Raw genomic sequence first — 23,934 nt, 5'->3', positions numbered from 1 at the left:
TTGTTGATGATGCCATTTAAATGAAGACTCTTGTCTTCAAGGAGATGGGTTGACCCCCAATTTTCACCAAGATTCGGCACTTTCAGGAACTATTCTCTGGGAATACGATGTCATATTGACCTTGGTGGTCCAAGTCGATTGGCTGATATTTAGAATGATAATGATATCCAGCATGTTTCCTTCCCTTCCAAGAATATACAACAATATGGACTAAATGGGGCTCCATTTGGCCAAATGTGTTTCTTATGAGGTGGCAATTCCAACATATGGTCGTCACATACGGTTGACACACACGTGACCAGGATGGGGTGTGCGTTCACTATGACTGCCGAGGCTGCCAAGGCCCGGGCTTCAGGTATTTTGCCGGTACCTTGTGTATTGTAAATGATCCCTTCCATACATATATCAAAACTTCACTTTGGAATATCACTGTAAGCCGGTAATTTTTAATGTCGATATTTTTTGATACAAATTGATGAATATTGATTCTAAATTAATAAGTCACTGCCGCAGAAACTTTTACATTTATCAAGATAACATTTATTAAGATAACTATGGTTCAGATGCACAATGAGAAGGCAAAATATTCCATTTAAAAAATTTAATGGATCAGCCTAGTTTATATTTAACATTAAATTGCAGGTCTACATTGGTAATTTTTATCTCTACACGTACATAATAATTAATCATATTCTTTATCAATGTATGGATATATATGTATATATATCATGATACTTCTGAGGCAATACATCATTGTTCCAATTTATGATCATTGACACCCCTATATCTGTACTTGTATAGTGTCATAAAAATACTGTCTTTGATTTTTGTCAGATAAAATGTAAGTTATTGACCTTTGAAAAGCTAATTTCTATCATGCTAAACTGATCTTCCAGATCTTAGTGATCTTAGCACATTGCGTGCCGTAATCCTTTTTTAAAGTATAGGAATTACAATCATCTTAGCACTTTGTGGAACAGGATGCTGGGTAAACTTCGGCCAAATGAAACATCTACCACATCCCTGAAGACTGATTATTACTTCTGACAGTAATATCCTTGCAGTGTAATTGAAGTAATGCGTTTTTCATCAATGTCAGAGTTGGCGTTTGTAGTTCTAATAACTGTCAAAGTATATGGTGATTGCATACGTGGTATAAAAGAACTCCCATTGTCTTCCCTATCAACTAACAACATATATCATAATAAGGCAGGGATTTTCTTTTCATTTGGAAAAAGTTTGGATAAATTTGATAAGAAGATTAGTAAAACAAACATGTAGTTTAAGGAAAATTTTAATTTTATAGTGTTTTGCGGGGTTATGTTTATATACCATATAACTTCAGGTTGGATGGAAGTAGAAACTGTAAAAAGTAATAGGCCACAATAAATTATTTATTTGATTTCATCCAAATTTATCAAGATTGTGGGGCTTGAGGCATTTCATTATATATTTTATACAATGAAATGGCTCGGGCCCCACAGCCTTGACAAATTTTAATTTCTGGCATGCCCAAGGGACGCAACTCTGCACAGCAAGTCGTGGCATCTTGGATGACTGGGCCACCTTTCTCCCCTTCCCCCCCCCTATGGGTTGATATGATTCACTTAAAAGCATGACTGCTTGGTTTCAATTCAAGTAAAGAAATAAGCCACAAAGCATTTTTTCCTGTCTGTAGTCTGTACTTGGGGACAAAGTGTGGCAAGGTGTTTTCTGTGGAGGCAGATATGTATGAAAATATAATAATTAATTTATTATGGCCTTAATGTAGTTTAAAGATATGCTTAGCCTGCAGCAAATTTGCAGTGTATGTTGCCGTCCATCATAAAAACTACACTTGGTGTCTGCTGAGTCAGCTTTATGAACTAGATCAATCAAGCAGTAACTGATTACCTAATTACATGGAGACATTGCCTTGTGTCAGTGTCCCACATTAACTGTGACACATAGACGTAATCTACGTGCATGGGCACCAGGACGTTTATGAAACCTTGTGGTTCAGTCTGTGTGAAGTCATGACACCAGACCTTGTTGTTAAGCTTGTATGAAGTCACATGACACCTTGTGTTTCAGTTTTAATGAAGTCATGTGATACCTTGTTCAGTTTGTATGAAGTCACATGACACCTTGTCGTTCAGCTTGAATGAGGTCACATGTTACCTTGTACATGAATTTGTAACACCCCAGACATTGTACTATGGGCCTTTGGTCTCATCAGTACCATGAATAAAGATTGACTGACACCTTGTTCAGCTTGTATGAAGTCACATGTCACCTTGTGGTTCATTGATGTCTAATGACACTTATTTGGCTTCTTACGACACCCGCTGTGCAGAGTTGCGTCCCTTGGGCACGCCAGAAACCTATGATTGTTGGATTGAATCCCAGTTTGCCCCGATTATGTTTCTAGGTTTGTCAGCACCATACCCGTGCTCATCGGTTTCACAGTGTGGTAAATGTCTGAAACCTGCATCACTTCGGGTTTTCCTCCCACATCAGGCTGACACGACATAATATAACTGAAATACTGTTAAAAGCCGCTTTAAACCCAACTCACTCACTCTTACGACACCCATAAGATCTGTCATGACAAATGTATAACCTCTCATGTCACCTGTAAACCTTTCATGACATCTGCATGCTATATCACAGGGATAGATATTAACCTAGAAAGTCTATGATCCCCAATAGTGATAACATATAGGAACATCCCCAAAATGTTTGAAATTTTACTTGTCCTAAGGGGGCAGTGGGTTAGCCTAGTGGTTAAAGCGTTTGCTCGTCAGGCTGAAGACCCGGGTTCGATTCCCCAAATGGATACAATCAGTGAAGCCAATTTCTGGTGTCCCCTGCCGTGATATTGCTGGAATATTGCTAAAAGCGGCGTGAAATCTTACTCACTCACAAGCCCTAAGGAAACCAGTAACATTAGTTTAACTGGCTCGGGCTAGCGGGCTAGTGCTTATTTCTATCCCTGTGTCATGACAACTGTTTGACCCATTATGATGCACTTAATATTTCATGACATTAGTTTAATCTCTTTTGACATCGACATGACTTCTCATGACACCTGTCTGTGTTTCAGGGAATTCTACAAATCGTGTATCCAGCATTAAGACAGATCGGCCACCCAGCGTTGCCAGCACACTGTCTGACACCTCTCAGGTGAGGGTTTCACTTCCTGGTATTCTCCAGCTTCACCCTGACTTGTTATTATATATATTAGTTTTGAAGTACCATATCTATATTAACGGATTCACCAGAGTGGTTAACATCTTGGACCTGCATCACTTCAGACTTTCCTCCCCCATCAGACTGATCCAAATTGCATGGATCGATGTTCATGATGTCAATCACTGGATTGTCTGGTCCAGACTCGATTATTTACAGACCGCCGTCATATAGCTGGAATATTGCTGAGTGCGGCGTTTAACAACAAACCAACCAACCAACCAACCAACTCATCAGACTGGCGTGGTGATATAACAGAAATATAGCTTATTCTAATATTCTGTTATCGTATGTTTCACTCATCATTCAAGGGGGCATTGGTGGCCCAGTCATCTAAGATGCCACAATTTGCTGTGCAGAGATCAGGCATGATCTATGATCGTGGGTTCGAATCCTGGTATTACCCGATTAGGTTTCTAGGTTTGTCAGCACCATACCTGTGCTTGTGGGTTTCACCAAAGTGGTTTACATCTGAGACCTGCATCACATAACTGGAAAACTGTTGAAGATGGCATTAAACCCAACTGGTGTAATATTTTGCTAAACTGTACAGTCTGTACTGAACGATGTGGCTAAAGGGGAATAACTCTGCATGATGAGCAGCCTTGTTCATTGGCCTTCAAGCTCATAATTTCTAAACTTATTTTTTACAGCAAATGTGTAAGAAAACAGTGTGACAGTTAAATTGACTGCCTTAACTGCAAATTGCTGGATATTTTCCAGAGTGTTGTTTTTTTAAATGTCAGTCGCAGCAAAGACACAAAAGTTAACTTGTTAATGATTTGAAGAAATAATATACAGAAAGAAGGATTGTAGTTCCTATACACAAATATGACATTATGGGCTATTAATCTGTTTTCAGGGATCTGTTAAGGTTAAAAATGCCAAGAATAAGAAGACCGACCTGCCGAAACCGGAAACTCCTCGTATCAAGAAGTACAGTAATGTCAAGAGCTCCATACCACCTCCAGGTAACCCCCACAAACTTGTACCTGATATATCTGTGTGTACCTGATATACCTGATATACCTGATATACCTGTGTACTGTATACATATATATACCTACACCTAACGTCACTGTCAATATCCTTACGTTCATTCATATATAGTTCAGTACATATTGTAACTAATATCATATTATTTATTCTATGTATTTATTATTTATTATATATATTTATTATAATGTATGACATATACAACTGTTATACCCTCCTGTTATGCATGATGCAGTGAAGGATGCAAAGCAGTTGTTACGAGAATTTTATGACATATGCATGTCAACTCAGATGAAGAAATGCTACATGCGCAACCTGCATGGCAAATTAACATTTAATCACGTTGCAATTATGATTTTTTTTGCAAAAACTGCAATCTGTTCTGAATCTTTGAAATCCAAATTATGTAAGTCATAATGTATGGTTTTAAGAGCGTCTTCGTCAAAACTGTTAAAAATATTCTATTATTCATTATCATGAATTCATAAGTAACTTCCTCCCCCGTGGGGTTTCTGGGTTAGAACTTGTCCTTTGTCATAAAAGGCAAGGTCAGACACAGTCACTTGATTGATGGCATGACATCGTACCCCGACGGAGTGGATCGATGCTTACAAAAATAATCACTGGATTGTCTGGCCCAGACTTAACTATTCTCAAGCCACTGTCATAAATAGGAATATTGCTGAGCGTCGGGTTTAACAAAAAGCAAACTAACGAGTAAAGCCCTGTTGGGATTCCAGGGCAGAATATGTCCCCAATACCCATACTTGTCTGATGAGCCTCTGAAATAGGTATTGACAGGTCACAATGGCAGCACAATATGAGTAGCACGTGGATCTGTGACGTTGGGAAAGTCCAACTCAAAGCACGATTCAGTTGATCTGTGCTCACACGATCATAGACCGCTGCTCATTTTGGACAAGTGGTTTATGTAAAATAACTATATTTGGCGATAAAACAACTGGATTTAGATTGTTACAAACGGACTAATGGCCGTGTTTATCCCAGAGCCAGGCATGACTGCGAAAGTCTGAATGGATATTGCTTGTTATGGCTTTCCACTTTATGCATTCACTCAGCTGCTGCAAGGGAGTAGACTTTATGTCGCTTTAGCAATATATAGGACATTTAGGATTTCTCGGTTACAAAATCAGGATGAAATCAGGCTCTAAGATGAGGATATCATGCATGTATCTATCGTACACTTCTATCATCCTCTTTAAACATATCTTTAAACAATGTAATAAAATACTCTTTCATTACGTTGTGGAAGTTTTTGGACAATCTGTCAGCACATGAAGGTGGAGTCATGGAGAAACACGCGTCTAATGTCAACCACGTTTACATATGTTATAACTTTTAATTTAGCACCCAGGAAACCAGCTCCATCTAAAACATCTCAGAAAAAATCACCGGAAACATCTCACAAAGATGTTTCTAAAACATCCCCTAAGAAAAGTCTGAGTAAGTTTGTCTAACAAGCTTATTACCCAGTAACCTGCATGGTTGTTTGAAAACACATCTGTGAGTCACATACATTGGGGTCATTTTCTGATTTAATTATGTAACAAACATCGATAAAAAATTATTTCTGTAAGGCAAGACCAATTTGGAACAAATTTACCAAGATGCAGAAGGCTAAATAAGAACATATGCTTGTTTTTGTGTTGATTTTAAAACAATTTACTTGCTCAAGAAGCTAATTTCGTTGATATTTCCTAAAATATATCTTTAAATAAACTTAAAACAAAGAAATATGCATGTTTTCAATTGTGTCAGTTGCTCCTAATTTAACTCACGTAAGATATTGGCACACTCATAGAAACACAAGAAAATGTATTGGTCTGGCCTTCCCTTCAAAACTGAAAAGAAATATGAACTGTATGTGACTCAGGAAGCATGCTTTGTATATAGTCTCTCAACCTGATTCAACAAGCCTCCTTCTCGCAGTGATGTAAGGGAGACAACTCTTCCTGGCTTACAAGCTTTTGCCTATGCTGTCAGGAGAAGTTATCCTGAAGACATTCATATGTGTATTATTGCTTGAACAGTTTCTTTCATTTCAGTATTGTATTGTTGTTTAACTTTGTTGTGATTTTTAATATATTCTTTCAGCATGAAGTGTAAACCTCAATATTTATTCTGATTCATATATGCCTGGTTTAATTTTGTCCATGTTATGTGTTGTCCAAAGTATTTGTGTTCTTCAAAAATATAATCTTGCATGACAGTATGCATGATTGTTTTGTTTCAATTAAAATAAGATCAATATAATTTTTTATGTAATTTTTCTTATATATGATTAATTCTTTATGAGTAATAATTGCATATTGCAGTTAGAACTAGAAGGTGCCAAAAGTTTTGCCGTAATCTGCCCAATCCTTTTAATACCCTATGCTTTGCTTAATGACCATACAGCATTTCATTCCTGCGATAGTTTTGACAAATCTAGCTTTGACAGTCTCCAATCATTGCTAAATTCATTTGCTGCTTAAAAATATAGGAATCTGTTATGTCCCATATATTTCACAATTGTTTGCAAACAAGACCAATTTCTTTAGTCTAGTCTTAGAATAGTAGTTTTGGTGCTTTATTTGACTTTGCAGTTTTGTATAATGTAGTATGTGATAGTCGAAGTGCCATGTGTTCATTGTTGATGCACAGTGATGAAAGGATGCAGATGGAGACGATGTATAAGGCATTGCGTTGTACAAATACTATAACCATCTCAGATGAAAGCACAGTAACGTCTTGCTGAACTATCAACCAGGACCCTGTAGGGGTTCCACATTGGAATAGGTCTCCAGCAACTGTGCTGGTCGTAATACTGTGGGAGTCCTGGGTTAGAATAGGTCCCCAGCAACTGTGCTGGTCGTAATACTGTGGGAGTCCTGGGTTAGAATAGGTCCCCAGCAACTGTGCTGGTCGTAATACTGTGTGAGTCCTGGGTTAGAATAGGTCCCCAGCAACTGTGCTGGTCGTAATACTGTGTGAGTCCTGGGTTAGAATAGGTCTCCAGCAACTGTGCTGGTCGTAATCCTGAGGGAGTCCTGGGTTAGAATAGGTCTCCAGCAACTGTGCTGGTCGTAATCCTGAGGGAGTCCTGGGTTAGAATAGGTCTCCAGCAACTGTGCTGGTCATAATACTGTGGGAGTCCTGGGTTAGAATAGGTCCCCAGCAACCTGTGCTGGTCGTAATCCTGAGGGAGTCCTGGGTTAGAATAGGTCCCCAGCAACCTGTGCTGGTCGTAATACTGTGGGAGTCCTGGGTTAGAATAGGTCCCCAGCAACCTGTGCTGGTCGTAATACTGTGGGAGTCCTGGGTTAGAATAGGTCCCCAGCAACCTGTGCTGGTCGTAATACTGTGGGAGGCCTGGGTTAGAATAGGTCTCCAGCAACTGTGCTGGTCATAATACTGTGGGAGTCCTGGGTTAGAATAGGTCCCCAGCAACCTGTGCTGGTCGTAATCCTGAGGGAGTCCTGGGTTAGAATAGGTCCCCAGCAACCTGTGCTGGTTGTAATACTGTGGGAGTCCTGGGTTAGAATAGGTCCCCAGCAACCTGTGCTGGTCGTAATGCTGTGGGAGTCCTGGGTTAGAATAGGTCCCCAGCAACCTGTGCTGGTCGTAATCCTGAGGGAGTCCTGGGTTAGAATAGGTCCCCAGCAACCTGTGCTGGTCGTAATACTGTGGGAGTCCTGGGTTAGAATAGGTCCCCAGCAACCTGTGCTGGTCGTAATACTGTGTGAGTCCTGGGTTAGAATAGGTCCCCAGCAACCTGTGCTGGTCGTAATACTGTGGGAGGCCTGGGTTAGAATAGGTCTCCAGCAACTGTGCTGGTCATAATACTGTGTGAGTCCTGGGTTAGAATAGGTCCCCAGCAACCTGTGCTGGTCGTAATCCTGAGGGAGTCCTGGGTTAGAATAGGTCCCCAGCAACCTGTGCTGGTCGTAATACTGTGGGAGTCCTGGGTTAGAATAGGTCCCCAGCAACCTGTGCTGGTCGTAATACTGTGTGAGTCCTGGGTTAGAATAGGTCTCCAGCAACCTCTGACTCAGTTGATTGCATGTCTTTGTACCCTACAGCCTGGATCGTTGCTCACAGTATTGATCACTGGATTGTGTGGTCCAGACTTGATTATTTATAGACCACCGTCATATAGCTGGAATATTGCAGCATTAAACAAGAACAAACTATAGACCAGATTAATACAGCCTTGAAAAGCCCTTGAATATGGATAACTGGTCTTGATAAGGTTTTAAATGTTGCAGTATATTGAAAAGGCCTAACAAATTGGAGATGTAGTCTCATAAGGGCCTTGAATTTTGTGTTTTCATATATTTTCAAGTATATCAAAGACACATCAGTAAGGATATGCAAACACTCAGACATTGCTAACACCGTATACGTAGAAAGTCAGATGATATTTTCACAGATTTTGTTCATAAGATCAGAAGTTTATCTGATAAGGTTGTGTTGTTGAAGGCTATACACCCACCTCGGACTAGTTACAAAATATGTCTTTATAAATGAAAAAGATTTGACATATGCTACAATCTAAACTATCCCATATCCCAAGCAAGTCTAGATTGTTTCAGTTTCAGAAAATGACAAGATTCTGTTGGTTCCTTTCTATTACATATTAAAAGACAATTGAAAAAGCAATATCTTAAAATATTTTCTTTTGAGGGACTAAATTTTGATTTAAATCTAACAATTTTATATTTTCTTTTTAATATTGAAAATGCAAATTATGGCTTTGAAAAGTGCCAAGGTCTTTGGCTGAATTTCTGTATGAACCAAGATCAAGCAGCTGACTGTTGCTGACATTGATATGCCTTATGAAAGAATACTACAAATGTCATAACACCAGTGACCAGTTGTTAAAAAGAAGTACTCGATATGCTTAACATAGTAAATGAAAAGGGAACTTTTGAAGTAAAGAAGTTACCTTTCCTATGTTTTAAAACTGTGTTTACACTGATCCTTCTTGGGGAGTATGTATCTGCAGTATTGTTTATTCCTGCTGTAAATACTCTTAGCATGTTTGCTGGACATGACAAGGGTGAAGGTCACCACATGTTTGTCATCACTGACAAGTGGATGAAAGTTGAGAACTCTCCTGTTTAGAAGTCAGATTGTATATCATAACATTCAGCCAATTAGATTGCCGGATAGTGTCTATTGTATGTGTCTAGAGAGTGTCTAGAGAGAAAAAGCTTGAAATTTAATCTTATTTCAGAAGTATTTGTGTACACTTATCCTATAATATAATTATTTGAGGTTTAAAAAAATATTGTTGGATTATTAAAATGAAAAAGTTATTGTTGAAAAATTTGTTTATGTATTTTCTACTTTTCACTTGTTTATGCCATTTCATATTAAAATCAAGTTAATATAAATAAATATTGCAGTATCATGAAAAAGCGGGTAATAAACAAATATTAATATTTATGGTATTAATAAATTCATATTTCTTTTATGAGTAACTATTATTTAACAAAGCATCAACTGTTTTATAACCATTCCCAGCTGCAATTTATTATTTTTAACCTACTTTTTATGCTTAAAATTTGTGTTTGAAAACTGATATCTTGGCTTCAATTGGCAAATTTAAACAAATGAGGAGCATATGACTGCAGCAGGTCAACTGGGGACAGCCCTGGAACACACGTGGTGGGGAGATTCATTATTTGGCCCCACAGGAAGTAGGAGATGAGTTTAGATAAGATTCTTCAGCAGTGGGAAGGAGGCCCATATATGTCTAGTCCTGCCATTAACAGATGGGGCTTTGCTCCAACTGGTGCAATTAAAAAGACATTACAGGATAGCTCGGTGTGGTTTGAACTGTCAAATTAGGAGAGAGAGGTGCTAATTCCTTAGTCTCAGATATATTTTTGCAAGAATGAATCATTCTAAAAATAAGACGATGCACAACGTGATGTGATTTTTCCCCACAAATAATTATCTCTTTCAGTTTATCACAGGATATATGATTATGATGTGATATTCATTTACATCTAGTGAGAAAAATTCATATCTTTACTATGAAATATATTCTGACATGTAATATACACGTTTTTGCCTATGTATCCATTGAATCCAGTCAATTAGAGGAGTAAAGTAAGAATTGGTGTAATTTGCCTTTCTTGGGTGTTATTGATATGTGTATTTGAAATATCAGTATCAGAACTGACCATTTTATGACAGCGTATAATCACACTAAGAGCAGCTCTTGAGATTTCCAAACACACCATCCTGCATAGTTTATCTTGAACTGGGCATTGGGTAGGCTTGAGTGATTAAGTATAATGGTTGCTGTTCATTCCAAAGGCCTGAGTTGGAAACCTTAGGACAGTGAAGCTTGTAATGTCTATTCTTAACATTCCAATAAAGTATCACATTGTTGCAATATTGTTTTAATAAACCTATCATCCACACATGACTTTCCACATAATTGTAGGTTTGAATCTCTATACCACAATAAATGGTTTGTGTGGGTAAGAACCCACATGAAATATGCATGAAGAAGAATTCAGAAATTTTTCCATGCATACCGTATATGACCGCAGATAAGCTGAGGTATTAACTTGACCATTGAAATATGAAAGAACATGACATGACCCGTAGATAAGCTGAACCAGGAATTGAAAGGCAAAGACACACCGCGAGATGACTGCATGAATAAAGGTAGATACTTGTTCACTATCAATTTATTAACTTTGCAAAATGTATGTTATAGCTATTGGCTGTGGATTGTTATCATATCTGTGGATTATATTATCTGTTAAGATCGTGGAGTTTAGGAAGAATGATAAACCTTGAACATTCAATTGAAAACTTATGATCGGAAATATTAACATGCATACAAAATTTTAATATTGACAACATTGGTGTATAATATTAACTGTATTGATAATCTAGAACAAAAATGGCTGTAGTCGTGGCAACTTCCAAACTTTTGGGAAGTTGTAATCTATCGGACCGTCATTCAGGCAATGTTTCTGACAGATAACAATCTGAAAAATACCAACATGAAAGTGTATCCCGTGGATAAGCCGACCTCTTTCTACAGAATATTTTTTCTGGTCCTCAAAATTCAGCTTATCTGTGGACATATATGGTATACATGCATATTCTATTGTAACCCATCCTAATCTGTTTTACCAAAATGGCGCCAATGGTGCAATAAAGGGGATGAACACTTTGTATACTTCAACTGTACACATACATTATGGGATAACACTGCTTAATGATACCAGGCTCAAGATTCAGGTTCAGAATATAAACATCAGCTAATTGAGGTATCACTGCCTATAAAACAACCACAAATAGAATCATGGATAATGCTCGCGTCTTATTTCAAGATGGATAGGCACAAGACCAACAGCCTCTGTTGGAGTTGTTCATTGATGTCAATCTGCATTCATAAGATTGTCAGAAGTTTTGTTCCTAAAACAATCTTAGGAAGATTTTGTTCTGTGTGGACAGAGGTGGAGTTTTATTTCAACACAAGCATTTTCTTTGTGTTTGTGCCAACTTGGGTAGATTGGCATTATGGATAGATGGATTTATGTTTGTTGATTTTTGAGGATTATTTATGTATGTGCACTTATCCCAGGCTGAGGAATAATTATGTCTACTAAGATCTGATGGTGTACGTATGTCTATACATACATACATACATACATACATACATACATACATACATACATACATACATACATACATACATACATACATACATACATACATACATATATGAGGAAATTTAAATAGGGATTGAATTGTCAAAATGACAAAATGAATTACCAATTGTACTTGCATCTGCGGCAAGAAAAGGCAACTCTCAGCTGTGACATTGCTATCAGATAATCCATGGGCAGATCCAGACCCCCAGCACACTCTGGACACCCCTTTTGAAAACCAAATGTAATATGTTGTGGGCAGAAAAATTGACTGAGAAAGGATTTGGGTATTTTGGATCCCTTCCTGTTAAAAATGCTTGATCCGCCCATGGCATAATACCCTGAAGTGAATCATTGGTCACACTGTTAACCACTGGTTTTTCTGTTACAAGTTTGGGTTTGGACAAGCAGACACAGTAAAGTATCAATATTTCTGAATGGCTTAATCATGCACTCATGTCGGTGAGCTGATTTTTAAGAAGGTAATAACTGATCTTTTTGGTTTACACCACTTTGAACAATATTCAGTTACATCCTGGTGTTATCAGATTAGGTAAGTGAGTGAGTATGGTTTTACGCCGCTTTTATCAATGTTCAAGCAATATCATGGCGGGGGACACCAGAAATGGTCTTCACACATTGTATCCATGTGTGGAATTGAACCTGGGTCTTCAACTTGATGAGCGAATGCTTTAACCAAAAGGCTACCCCATTGCTCTTATCAGATTAAGATAAGAACAAGAAGGTGGTAGCTAGCAGATAACTTGTATACAGGTTTGCAATAAACTGTGAAATAATCGTTACAAAGTTTGGGGTATTTCTTACCATATGAGCTGATAAAAGAGAATTTGGCGGTAACAGTGTCTGGCTTTGAAGATTTGCTGATGGCCTGGATTAATGTTCATGCTGTCAACCTTTGGTTTGTGTGGGCCAGATTCATTAATGTATTGTGATAATATATAATGTTCCTGATGACAGCATTGAAGAACTTTCATTCACTCGATCACTCACGCTCTCTACATCATTCAAAGTTATTCCCAATAAGGAAAGGGTTTATCTGAAAATACTGATTTTATCTTTTGGTCTGTTGCTAAGACAATATTAGTAATAGCTGCCTAGTGTTTTATTTGGCAGTAGTTTGTGTTCGTGACACCATTCTGACGGCCTGAATGTTTTCAGATCTTTACTGGGTGTGGTGGAGATACGGAGGTCCCAGAAAGAAAGTGTTGACATTGCGAAGAGTTTCTGCATTTCCTCAACAATAACCCTCGAGGCATGGAATCATGTATATTTGTAAACTGGAAAAAAAATCTAATTTTTCTGCTGGTCGTTAAAGATAGTAAAAGGAAATGATAACATTCCTTGTAGAAATATCTGAAATATGAAGATATGTTTTTTAAGGCGCTGAAGATTGAAATGTTAAAACTGACAAGTTATTAAATAAATCTGTCATTTTTTTTTTTTTCATGTTGAACAAACTAAACATAAATGTAAGAGGTGGCTAATTTTATGTAACTTTAACTCAACTCTGTAATGCAATTAAAGATAACAAGCGACATAAATTTCAGAAGGCAATTTTACAAATTACCAAAATGGCAGCTAATTCCCATCTGGCACAAAAGAAATATGTTAATTTAAATTAAAAAAGTCAAAAATTGTTTTGATGAGATTGAATTTGTCACACAAAAAACAAGACAATAATTGAAGTCCCCTGTGTGCAGTGTGTAGTTTGTGCAGGGATGAATATTTTCAGACAATAAATGGACTCTATTTTGTCAATGTGATTAGCTCTCTGTCACAGAATATGATTTATCCTGAAGATGGATTGGGACACTGAAAGTTATTGGAACATGTCTGTGTTGATGTATTGGAATGTGTGTCAAGAAGCCACTGAATCATGAATCGATGAAGAGGGCAATCCTGCATGATTCACTGTGAATCATCACCACGGCTAGAATCAGGGTGTCAGTGATCATTAGCACTGTTGGTTTAGAGTAAGGAACCAAACAATTGGTTAAAGTATTCTGATATCTTGCTCTTCATTTTGGACTTACACATTTGAATTTAGTTTACAAGATGTTTGTTATTACATTTATAGGTAAGTTGATTTTAGATTTTCTACTTAAAGACATGTTTTGTTTGTTTGTTTGTTTAACGCCACACACAGCAGTATTCCAGCTTCATGAGGGCAACCTGTAAATTACTGAGTCTGGACCAGACAAGTCTGACCAACCGATCCATTTAGTGATGCCTTATGACAGTATAAGTCCCTTTGGACCTACCGTATTCGACGTAATAAGCGCCCAGGGCGCTCTTACAATTAGGAATAGGGGGCTCTTATTAGAATATAATTTTGGTGAAAAAACAATGGAGTTGAAAGATCGTAAATTTCGTTGTTTATGCTGACAGCCTGAATGATATAAAAGAAAAGTCAATGCGTTTTATACACAACAAACATATTTTTTCCAGAATTTAATTGCCCGTAATTAAGGATGCATATAACACACGAGTGTGTACTGTACACGAATAAATAAGTCTTGTGCTCATTGATCAATCGGAAGGGGAGCAAATTGGGATTGTTCACCAGCCAATATATTAGCAAATATCGCCGTGGGCGCTTATTAGAGCCGGGCGCTTATTACGTCGAATACGGTATTCTAATTTGGAAACCCATCAGGGTTAAAGATATGTGCATAATGACAGCTACTGAATGCTGATCCGTGTTGTTGTTACTATTTAAAACAAAAACAGTGAAAATGGATTTTTTTTAATGATATTTTTTTTCTATCAGTAATCCTAGTTGTTATAATGATTACCAGTGATTGAGACCTGTGAATAGGTCTTCAGCAACCCATGCTTGCCGTAAAAGGCAACTATGCTTGTCGTAAGAGGCGACTAACGGGATTGGGTGGTCAGGCTGACTTGGTTGATGCATGTCATCGTATCTCAATTGTGTGGATCGATGCTCATGATATCAATCACTGGATTGTCTGGTCAAGACTTGATTATTTATTGATATATTGCTGAGTGCGGCTTTACACAACAAACAAACAAACAAACCAGTGATTGAAATATGATTCAAGGTCCTTTACTTCAAATGTTTAAGTATAAAAATGAGTGAGTGACAGTTAAGTATTATTACATATGTATTTTATATCTATATATGTTCAATAAACTACGGTTATAACAAACTCAAAGTGACCACCAATTTTAGTTTGTTATAACCATAGTTCGTTATAGCAATATATACAGCATATATACAGCAAATGGACTGGACCAAAAACACAGTTCATTATATCTGTCAGTGTGTTATAAGCGTGTTATACTCCGTGAAAGAGTAGGACCACAGATTCCCATGCTGATCTGAAGAACTGACTAAAGAGGTTTGTTTGGTCCAGCTCTGTCACTAGACTGAATGTATTTCGCTGTGCGCCGATAACCTGGATTGTTGCTCATGCATTTGCCTGGTTGCCAATAGTTTGCCTTGTCCAAACTCTATTATTGATAGGCCACTGTTATAAAACTTGAATTTTGTTGACTCCAGCTTTAAACAGCATTCCCTCACTCGCTCTATCTAATATCTCATGGTAACAAGACATACTCTTTCCATATAACTATCACCAAAAGTATTTGATATACACATGAACTAGAGCTATGCCATATATCAAATAGTCGGGTGATATGTTTGGGGAGGGAGATTATTTAACAGCAGATAACAAGAACTCAGATCTATTGTAATTAGTTTGCACTTTTCATCTGTACTTGGTTTTTCTGCACATATGTAACTTATTATCACACATTTTCCTCAAATGAATACAGACTAATCTACATATGTTGTTGATAATAACAAAGTTGCTAGGAAGGTAGCCATGTTTTCTTTCCAGTGTGGAGTTTGCTATAGGTGATCTGTAATTACTCCCAGATTGTGGAGCTTGAGGGGGTCCGGGTTTATTTTGATTAGTGAGGAAATCTGATTGGATTTCACATTGCCTTTGAGTTGAGAAAGGAAACTTTACATTTTCGGCAGTTTTGCTGTCTGGCTAATTGGTATTCCTGAACAGTTTTGGAAGTTTATGTTGGTGTCACTTCCTCTGGTTTATTGTACCAGCTGGTTGATTTTAGGTGTAATGTTTTTATTCTTCGTGGAATACGTTTTTTGATTGTTGTAAAGGTGAACAAAAGGTTTATTTATGTGAAAGAATAAGAGAATGAGTGGTTTCAAGTTCACATGAGTCCGTGAAATGTCACAGGTAATTGTGGTTTGAAAGTTTCAGGAGGGAAGATAGTTTTACAGTTTGTTCTACACAATACACATGAAAGTTTTGTTGTCTTGACAGAGCATAACAGGTTATTATGAATTACCTGGAAAAATTGTAATTCATGTATGGTAGGTTTATTCCTGCAGTAAATGAAACAAGATGGGAATTACTTTTAATCATGTTTTTTTTAAATTTGAAGATGAGTGAATGAGTATTGTTTTATGCTGCTTTTAGCAATATTCCAGCAATATCACAATATAACATTTTTAGTCCACTAGTCCTTATAATGATAACATGTAGCAAAACACTTAAAAATGGCAAATTTCTTCTCGCCCTTATGACACCTTAACTATTGGGCAGTTTGGAAAGGACTACAGGACTAGTGTCAATTTCTAATGCTGTATCACGGCGGAGTACACCAGAAATGGGCTTCACATATTGTACCCATGTGTGGAATCGAACCCATGTCTGCGGCGTGGCGAGCGAATGCTTTAACCACTAGTCTACCTCACAGCCCCTATTTGAAGATGATATGATACTTGTGGAAATCATTGAGTTCATATCCAAATGTCATATCTTTTTATATCTAAGATCTTTATAACTGTAACAAGTGACATTTAGTATTTATTTCACAGTAAATCAGTCTAATATATTCTAAACTTTCTTTGCATTCATAAAAAGATCAGTGCATTTAGTTTAAATGAATGAAAGGAACTTATTAAACTTATAAATATTTGTTGCAGATAATTCCAGGAAATGAATTTCACCATTTCCTTTAAATACTCTGTGCTCTAAGCCATTACAAATATCCTCTTGATTCCTGTTGAAGATACAGGCAAGATGAAACCCATCAGACACGTGCATTTGTTTTTGATAACTCCCGCGGGGATAGATATCCCACAATTCCCAGAGGCTCTGTCTCACAAGATGAGTCTTGATCGAGTTACAATCGGCTGACATCATAACCTTACATACTGTCTCTGTGGTTGTGAAAATTTATACCTTGTGCATACAATTTATCGAGATAGAAATGCATTGGAATAAATGGGGTCCTCAATGGGTGGAACAAGGAAGTTTGCTATCTTTTTTCAGGGTACAAGATGTTTCTATTCACTCTGACATTACCAAATCAATCGTTGCAATAGAACAGTTCTTAGAAATAGGAATGTTTTGTGTTTTTTTTTTTTAATAATCATGACTGCATTCTCTGTGTGTTGCAAAACTGTGGTATCATATGATATGATATATTTTTTATTAATTTTATACTTGCATACTTGGCTATGGTCAGTCATGTCTGAGATATTTCATGATTTTAAAATATTGTAGGAATTTTAAAAGTGTACACATGGATGTTGAGATCGCGGACAGATGCTAGTTGATGTTCGTTGTTTATGTTATCCTTGTCGGAGCCTCAGCATGAGGCCAGCCGTTTGGATAGAAAGTGATATAAGGATCCTATCAAACCTGAAAAGAACTACTGAAAGGTCAGAGTTTCCGAATAGATATATACAACCAACCCTTGCCAAATTTTCATCAGATCGCTCCTCATTTTCGTCAAACACTACCCCTCGTTTTCCTCCTCATTGGGTGTCTAAAAGCTCTCGAAAAACTGGAGTAGATAGGACGCACCTTGTCCATCTGGCTGATGATCTGCCGAGGATATTTTGGATTTTGTGAAAGACATTTCTGGAGGTAGTTGAAAGGAAAGTAGCATTGTCTATTGTTTTACATTTCTGGGTATATTTTCATTTGAATATTTGCTTTTTCTTGAAAATTATTTAAGAATATTTTAATTTTGATGTAGTTTGCATCATCAAATTGACATGTTTGAACATTTTCATTGACAAATTCTCTGCATCAATGTTGAGAAAAGATGTCATTTGAGTCGACTTTGGTTTAGTTTGATATAAAATCAGTGAACCTGATCTTCGTACTTACTTTTGTGATAGACCTTCATTTTGCATTTAATCCCTGAGGGTTGATTCCAGGAATTCCATGTCACATGTTGAAAAGAAAATATACCCCGATAGATAACAGAGGATATAGTAATTGAAGAGCAGAATACAAAGACGGTATTGGAGCTCTCTAGGCTGTGAAGTTAGTGAAGTGTGTCTTGCAGGACATCAATGGGCCACCCCTTCACCACCCGCCACATCAGGGGAATGTCAGTGTTGGCAACAGGCCTCACCATATTCGCAACGTTTATCGAGGGAATTGTCTACTTTTCTATGAGTTCCTTGGTGCTCACATTTATGTGGATTGTTTTCGGAGATCGAACTCTTTCGTTTTGGGATTCAAGCAAGAAGCCCAAGCCTGTCATTCAGAATGGAATCTATGAGGGTAGGTGAAGCAGTGCCATGAACTTTCTCTATGTAAACAATCGAACTGTAGTTTTGACTAATCCTGTTTCACTGTACAAATTTAAAAATATAAAAATATTAAAAACATGACTCACACACAATATTGGAAAGGACTTGGCAACAAATCTGTTAATTTTTTATTATTTGTTTTCTTAAAGTTGTGCATTTGACACTTGTGAGTTTGACTGTCGTTTTTACCTGTTTTGTTTACAGCAATATTGATTTATGTAAACAGGTATTCCGATCTAGCTGTTCAACGTAGGAGTGTTTAGCATTACAATATGGGAGATGTTATCATTACAGGGACGTACACCTGAAAATTGAACTCTTCATAGGTATCGGCTAAACTTTGGGGAAACCAGGTCAGGTGTTTACAAACTCGATAAAGCCATAGATCATTTAGCGACACACTTTTTCCATTAGGGTTTGTGAATTGGTATGGCTGTATATATCAATGGGTTGTTTTCATCATGTTTTACAGTACATATATAGTTGATGTTGGAACATTTTGCTGCATGAGATAGGGTTGTGAAAGGGATAGTTAATGATTATTAGTTTTCATATTATCATTATTCAGGTTTGGGGCGGTCCTTGCACTATTATGCATTTTATACATTTATATTCCACACTTATCAAGATGTTTTTGCTCAAATGCTGTTTATTTGTTCTCTGATCAGTAGATCTGTTTGCATTCCAGTTATCATTGTCAACTCCCTGGGGAGTATACAACCCAAGCTGCCTATGGGCGCTAGAGGGTTTTTACATGCACCCTACATATCAGGTACCCATTCCCTTCTGGGTGAACGGAGGCACATTTGAACTAAGTCACTTCCCCTGGGTGACACCACATGTTTTGACAATTGTGTTTAGGTTGTATGAAAGTAATCATGTTTCTACCATCCGGTCATCTATGAGTGGGGATAGGTACACTTATCTTTCCACACTCCACACACAACACACCACATTCCACACACCACATTCCACATTCCACATTCCACACACCACACACTTCACTCCACGCACCACACACTCCACACTCCACACTCCACACACTTCACACCACTCTCCACACTCATCACACCACGCTCCACACTCCACACACCACACACCACATTCCACATTCCACATTCCACACACCACACACTCCACACACTTCACACCACACTCCACACTCATCACACCACGCTCCACACTCCACACTCCACACTCCACACACCACACACCACACTCCACATTCCACATTCCACACACTCCACACACCAGACACCACACTCATCCCCATAATATTAATTGGTGATCCTCTCTCACTTCAGAAATTGTTGTCCAATTTACAGACTTATTATTATAAATAATAATTAAAGCACACATTTTGCTATTAGAGTTTGTAATTTACTCTAATATACTCACCACGTCTAGTAACAAATAAGTCATTATTATATTATTAATATTCAGTGAATAAGGTTTTTTAAGGTACTTCTTTGTGCTAGGGATTATACAGCATGCAAGATATAAGAAGCATGCATTGGTCAATAGTCATATACTGCTTAACAAGCAGTTGTAGGGGTTAGTTAATAAGAGGAGAATAAATCTATATACTCCAAAAGTAGTATTGAATAAATATTCATTAACTACCTGCACTGTTGAGGTTTAATGGATCATGTCAAGTTTTTATAATCCAGTGTTAAGTATAAGTGACACACTGACTCCTTGTTCATGATGCATTCTGGGTATGTGCATAGGTATTGTATGTGTTGAAAGGTGTGGAGTGTATACTGCTCAAGACTCAGTTGAAACAGAATAAAGGCCTTTGTGTGGCTTTATCGTGGCATGACTTGGTAAATAACATTTGGCCATGATGCAGTGTGTTATACAGTCTAAATACAAGCGTTAGATTATGGCGTTAAAGCGCAGGAACAGAAATTGTACAATGTTTCCATAAAAGGCACAAAACCTACAGCAAGAACTTATTTTGGATGAAGAATAAAAGAAAACACTGTTTCAGCTTCAATATGGGAATATAATGTCTGAAAGATTTTGCTTGAAGTTTGAACTAATCTGTGAATATATTTTTTTTATGAAAACATAATTTTCATATTTATAAAATATTTACTTTAACCTAAGCTGATGTCATTAAAAGTTTTTTGAAATTAATATGTTTGAAAAAGGATATTTACAGGAGTTTTAAAATAGAAACTTGTAAATGTTCTTCATATACACTAAGGTATTCACAACATATATGATTTATGCTACAATGGATGGAATGTTATATACTTCAGTTGAACTGAAAAGAATATTCATGTAAAGCTATTCTGTGAGTGTGCCCTTTGTTAACAATTACTCGTGCAGAAATGATTAACTGCAGAGAAAGCTAGGATGTTAAAAGATAAACGAAGTGTTGAAGTGAAATTCATTTGTTGAGAAGTTTGTGTGGTACTGATTAGAGCTGTCCATGTCCTTCGACTTCATTCATATTCTGATGTACACTATTTTGATTTGTGTTACTGAGTTACTCAATCATATATTTTTTTATATGCTTTTATTTTGAAATGAAAAGTGCAGCAGATGTGAAGTATACATGAAAAAATGGTCCATTAGCCAAGTGGTTTTTCGCTCATCATACAAAAAATTGTGTTCTGTTTTGTACTTTTGCAATACACAAGAGACTTTAACAAATAGAAGAATGTTAAAACTTTCAGGGTTTTATACAAAATCGATAACACTATATTCTTGAACATTATCAATTTTGAAACAATATTTAGCTTTCATGTTTTTTTTTATTAGAATCACTCATGCTGGAAGATACAGTCAGTAACCCAGCAGTAGCTACTAATTTTGGAAAGAGCTTCAATCAAACAAGGTTCTCCTTTTTCCATTACTGATCAGAGTCACATAGATTGAGGGGTCAGGGTAGCCCGTTGGATCATGTGTTTGCTTTGTAAGACCCCCACTGTTCAGTTCCCTGGCAACACAATACTGGTAGGAGTGTTACGAAACACGTCTTCGCAACTTACAATGCCCCATGTTAATCTAGATAATATCAGCAATCTCAAGGAACTGCTAAACAGCTAGTAAAACAACTAAAGCCTATGGTATTCAAGGGAGGCCACTTGTCTCTGCTAGTTAGCCAGAAAGACCCATGTTATAATGCCTCGTAATGCACTCTGTTCCTGTGATGCAAGGGGATATGTACTGTTACGTAACAGCCTCTTTCTGATAGAGTACAAGCCTGGCACATTGACAGAATCTCTTCATATACCAGTGTCATCATGGGCTGTCATTGTACTCGTGCAATATACACCTGTCATTGGATACATACAATATACACTCGTCATTGCATACATCCTATGTACGCCTGTCAGTGACACTAAGTGGGATGTATGTGTTTTGTCATATCACAGTCTATGTAATAAAAGCTATAGGGCAGGAGAACAACATTGTATGGATATTGGTAATGCATGGAGTTATTTTGTGTGGAATATATACAATATAACTACTAATAGGAGAAATATGCACTATATTGATAGGAAAGAAAAGATATATACTGGATACATATAGTTTCAGGGTCAGTTACAGTATGGATATTGCTTACAACATGTTTATTGTGTATCACAATATTGAAATATAACACTCAATAAGATTTCAAACAGCATTTATAGTCAAGACAGGAAAGTAGTTTCCTTGATTAACATATATAAGTTTTGAAAGTAATTTCTTTGACTGAGATGTAAATTATGAATTCAATACAGTTGTACCTTGGTTTGTGAACACAAGAGCAGTGAACTCCAGTTGTCCATCCCCGATATACCAGTTCAAATAGCTTAACTTCTTCAAATATTCCTTATAAGGACAAATATTGAAAGACGTTTCTATAATTATTTCAGCATTTGACACCGAAACTTTCAAACTTTGATTTATGTTTTTTTAAGAAAAGGAAGTTATGTCAAGAATTGCCTTAAAGCCTCTGGTAGTTAACATTTTCCACTACTCAAATACACACAACATTTTTTTAATGCTAGCTATTCAGGCTTTAAAAGAACGATTTTCCTGTTTCCCAGTTCAGCCCAACATCATGTAACCTGATTCATCAAAGGAACCTTCTAAAGGTTGGACTTTGATCGATAATATTTCTGAAATTCTAAATTATTCATCAACACAACAATATAGATTTGGTGGGCTTTAGGTAGCATTGTTAGCCCAGTAGGTATGGCTGTTTAAGAAGCTAATCCTTGTTTATACTCGGTATTACGTCCAAATGTTAAAGATTAGTTTATTCCACTTCCATAGCAGGATCAGTCCATTGTTTTGTAGGGGTTGTAGGTTTGAGGGTTATGGAACAATTCCAAACTTTGGATGCAATTATGTTTTGGCAACCTGTCAATGTTGTCTAAGCTGCAACGAAAGCAGGCATTCCTTTTCAGTCTGTGATTTCTGGTGGTAATAAAACCATTTCTCCTTCACCTCTCATCCCAACATCATTGAATCAGGGACGTGAAGTAAAACTGGTTAGTGTGAGCAAGAATAACCTCAGATGTGGTCCAGTAATATGGGTCACTTGTATTTACAATCTACCACAACCTGTTCCCCTCCCAACTGAGATGGTATGACCCACAGGAGACAGAGAGCAGACGCAGTTTGGTCCAGCGACAGTTGTCGTCTGCAACTTGCCACAAGACAAATTTTTTTTTTGGTGACACTTTGTGACAAAGCTTTTGGAAGAATATTTTTGAGAAAATTTCACGAAAAGTTATCAAGAGCATCCTTGAAAGGACATTGTGTTGTTTGTAAGTTGGATGAAGTTGTGAGGCAGTGGTTGTCATTGCTGAAGAGCATCAGATTTTTTTTGTCGTGTCAAGTAACAGGTACCATGGCTGCTATTCCTTGTTCTCAGAAAGTGGAAGTTTCATCGATGGAGGGATTGTGCCATTTCTAATTGAAAAGTTTTATTGTTTGATATCAAACTGCCAATCGGAGTATTTGATATTTGTTGTGAATCTTAATTACCTTGAACAATGTCAACATCACGATATTCATCATCCCTTCGGAACCGACATTCATGGTATTTACCATATTCATCTTCAATAGATTATAATCGTCTGGATTATAATAAATTCATGCTTGATGGTAAGTGTACATTCCTATCTACTAAATATATATTTCCCCAATAATTTCCATTTATGCTGTTTGGATTCCTGGTGAGAATAGTTACCACCATGTTGCGGCAGCGTCTAAGTGGATTGGGTGGCCAGACTTGGTTGATTCCATGTCACTGTACACTGGTGGGTCATAGGACGTTGCTCATTATGTCAGTCATTGGTTTGCCACTCACATTTATACATGCTGCCATGATACAGCTGGAATCAAGCCGACTGGTGTTAAACATCAAGCAAACATTAGTAATGTATG

The 23,934-nt window shown here is 37.2% G+C and overlaps 1 protein-coding gene across 5 annotated transcripts in view; it reads left to right on the top strand.

The window, feature by feature from the left end:
• LOC124132670 (microtubule-associated tumor suppressor 1 homolog) overlaps window positions 1-23,934 on the top strand; it is a 167,017-nt gene that overhangs the window by 85,793 nt on the left and 57,290 nt on the right. For 4 of the 5 annotated variants that reach the window (XM_046496713.2, XM_048388239.1, XM_048388238.1 and 1 more), the window contains exons 7-9: window positions 3,086-3,165; window positions 4,094-4,202; window positions 5,596-5,691. In XM_046496713.2, coding sequence (XP_046352669.2) covers window positions 3,086-3,165; window positions 4,094-4,202; window positions 5,596-5,691 — 285 coding nt within the window. The remainder of the gene's footprint in view (window positions 1-3,085; window positions 3,166-4,093; window positions 4,203-5,595; window positions 5,692-23,934) is intronic. The other variant, XM_048388240.1, reaches the window with a different exon arrangement.

This window comes from Haliotis rufescens, unplaced genomic scaffold (genome assembly GCF_023055435.1).
Source record: "Haliotis rufescens isolate VD_foot unplaced genomic scaffold, xgHalRufe1.0.p SCAF_7, whole genome shotgun sequence".
Lineage (NCBI taxonomy): Eukaryota > Metazoa > Mollusca > Gastropoda > Lepetellida > Haliotidae > Haliotis > Haliotis rufescens.
This window is presented reverse-complemented; position numbering and strand designations above follow the sequence as displayed.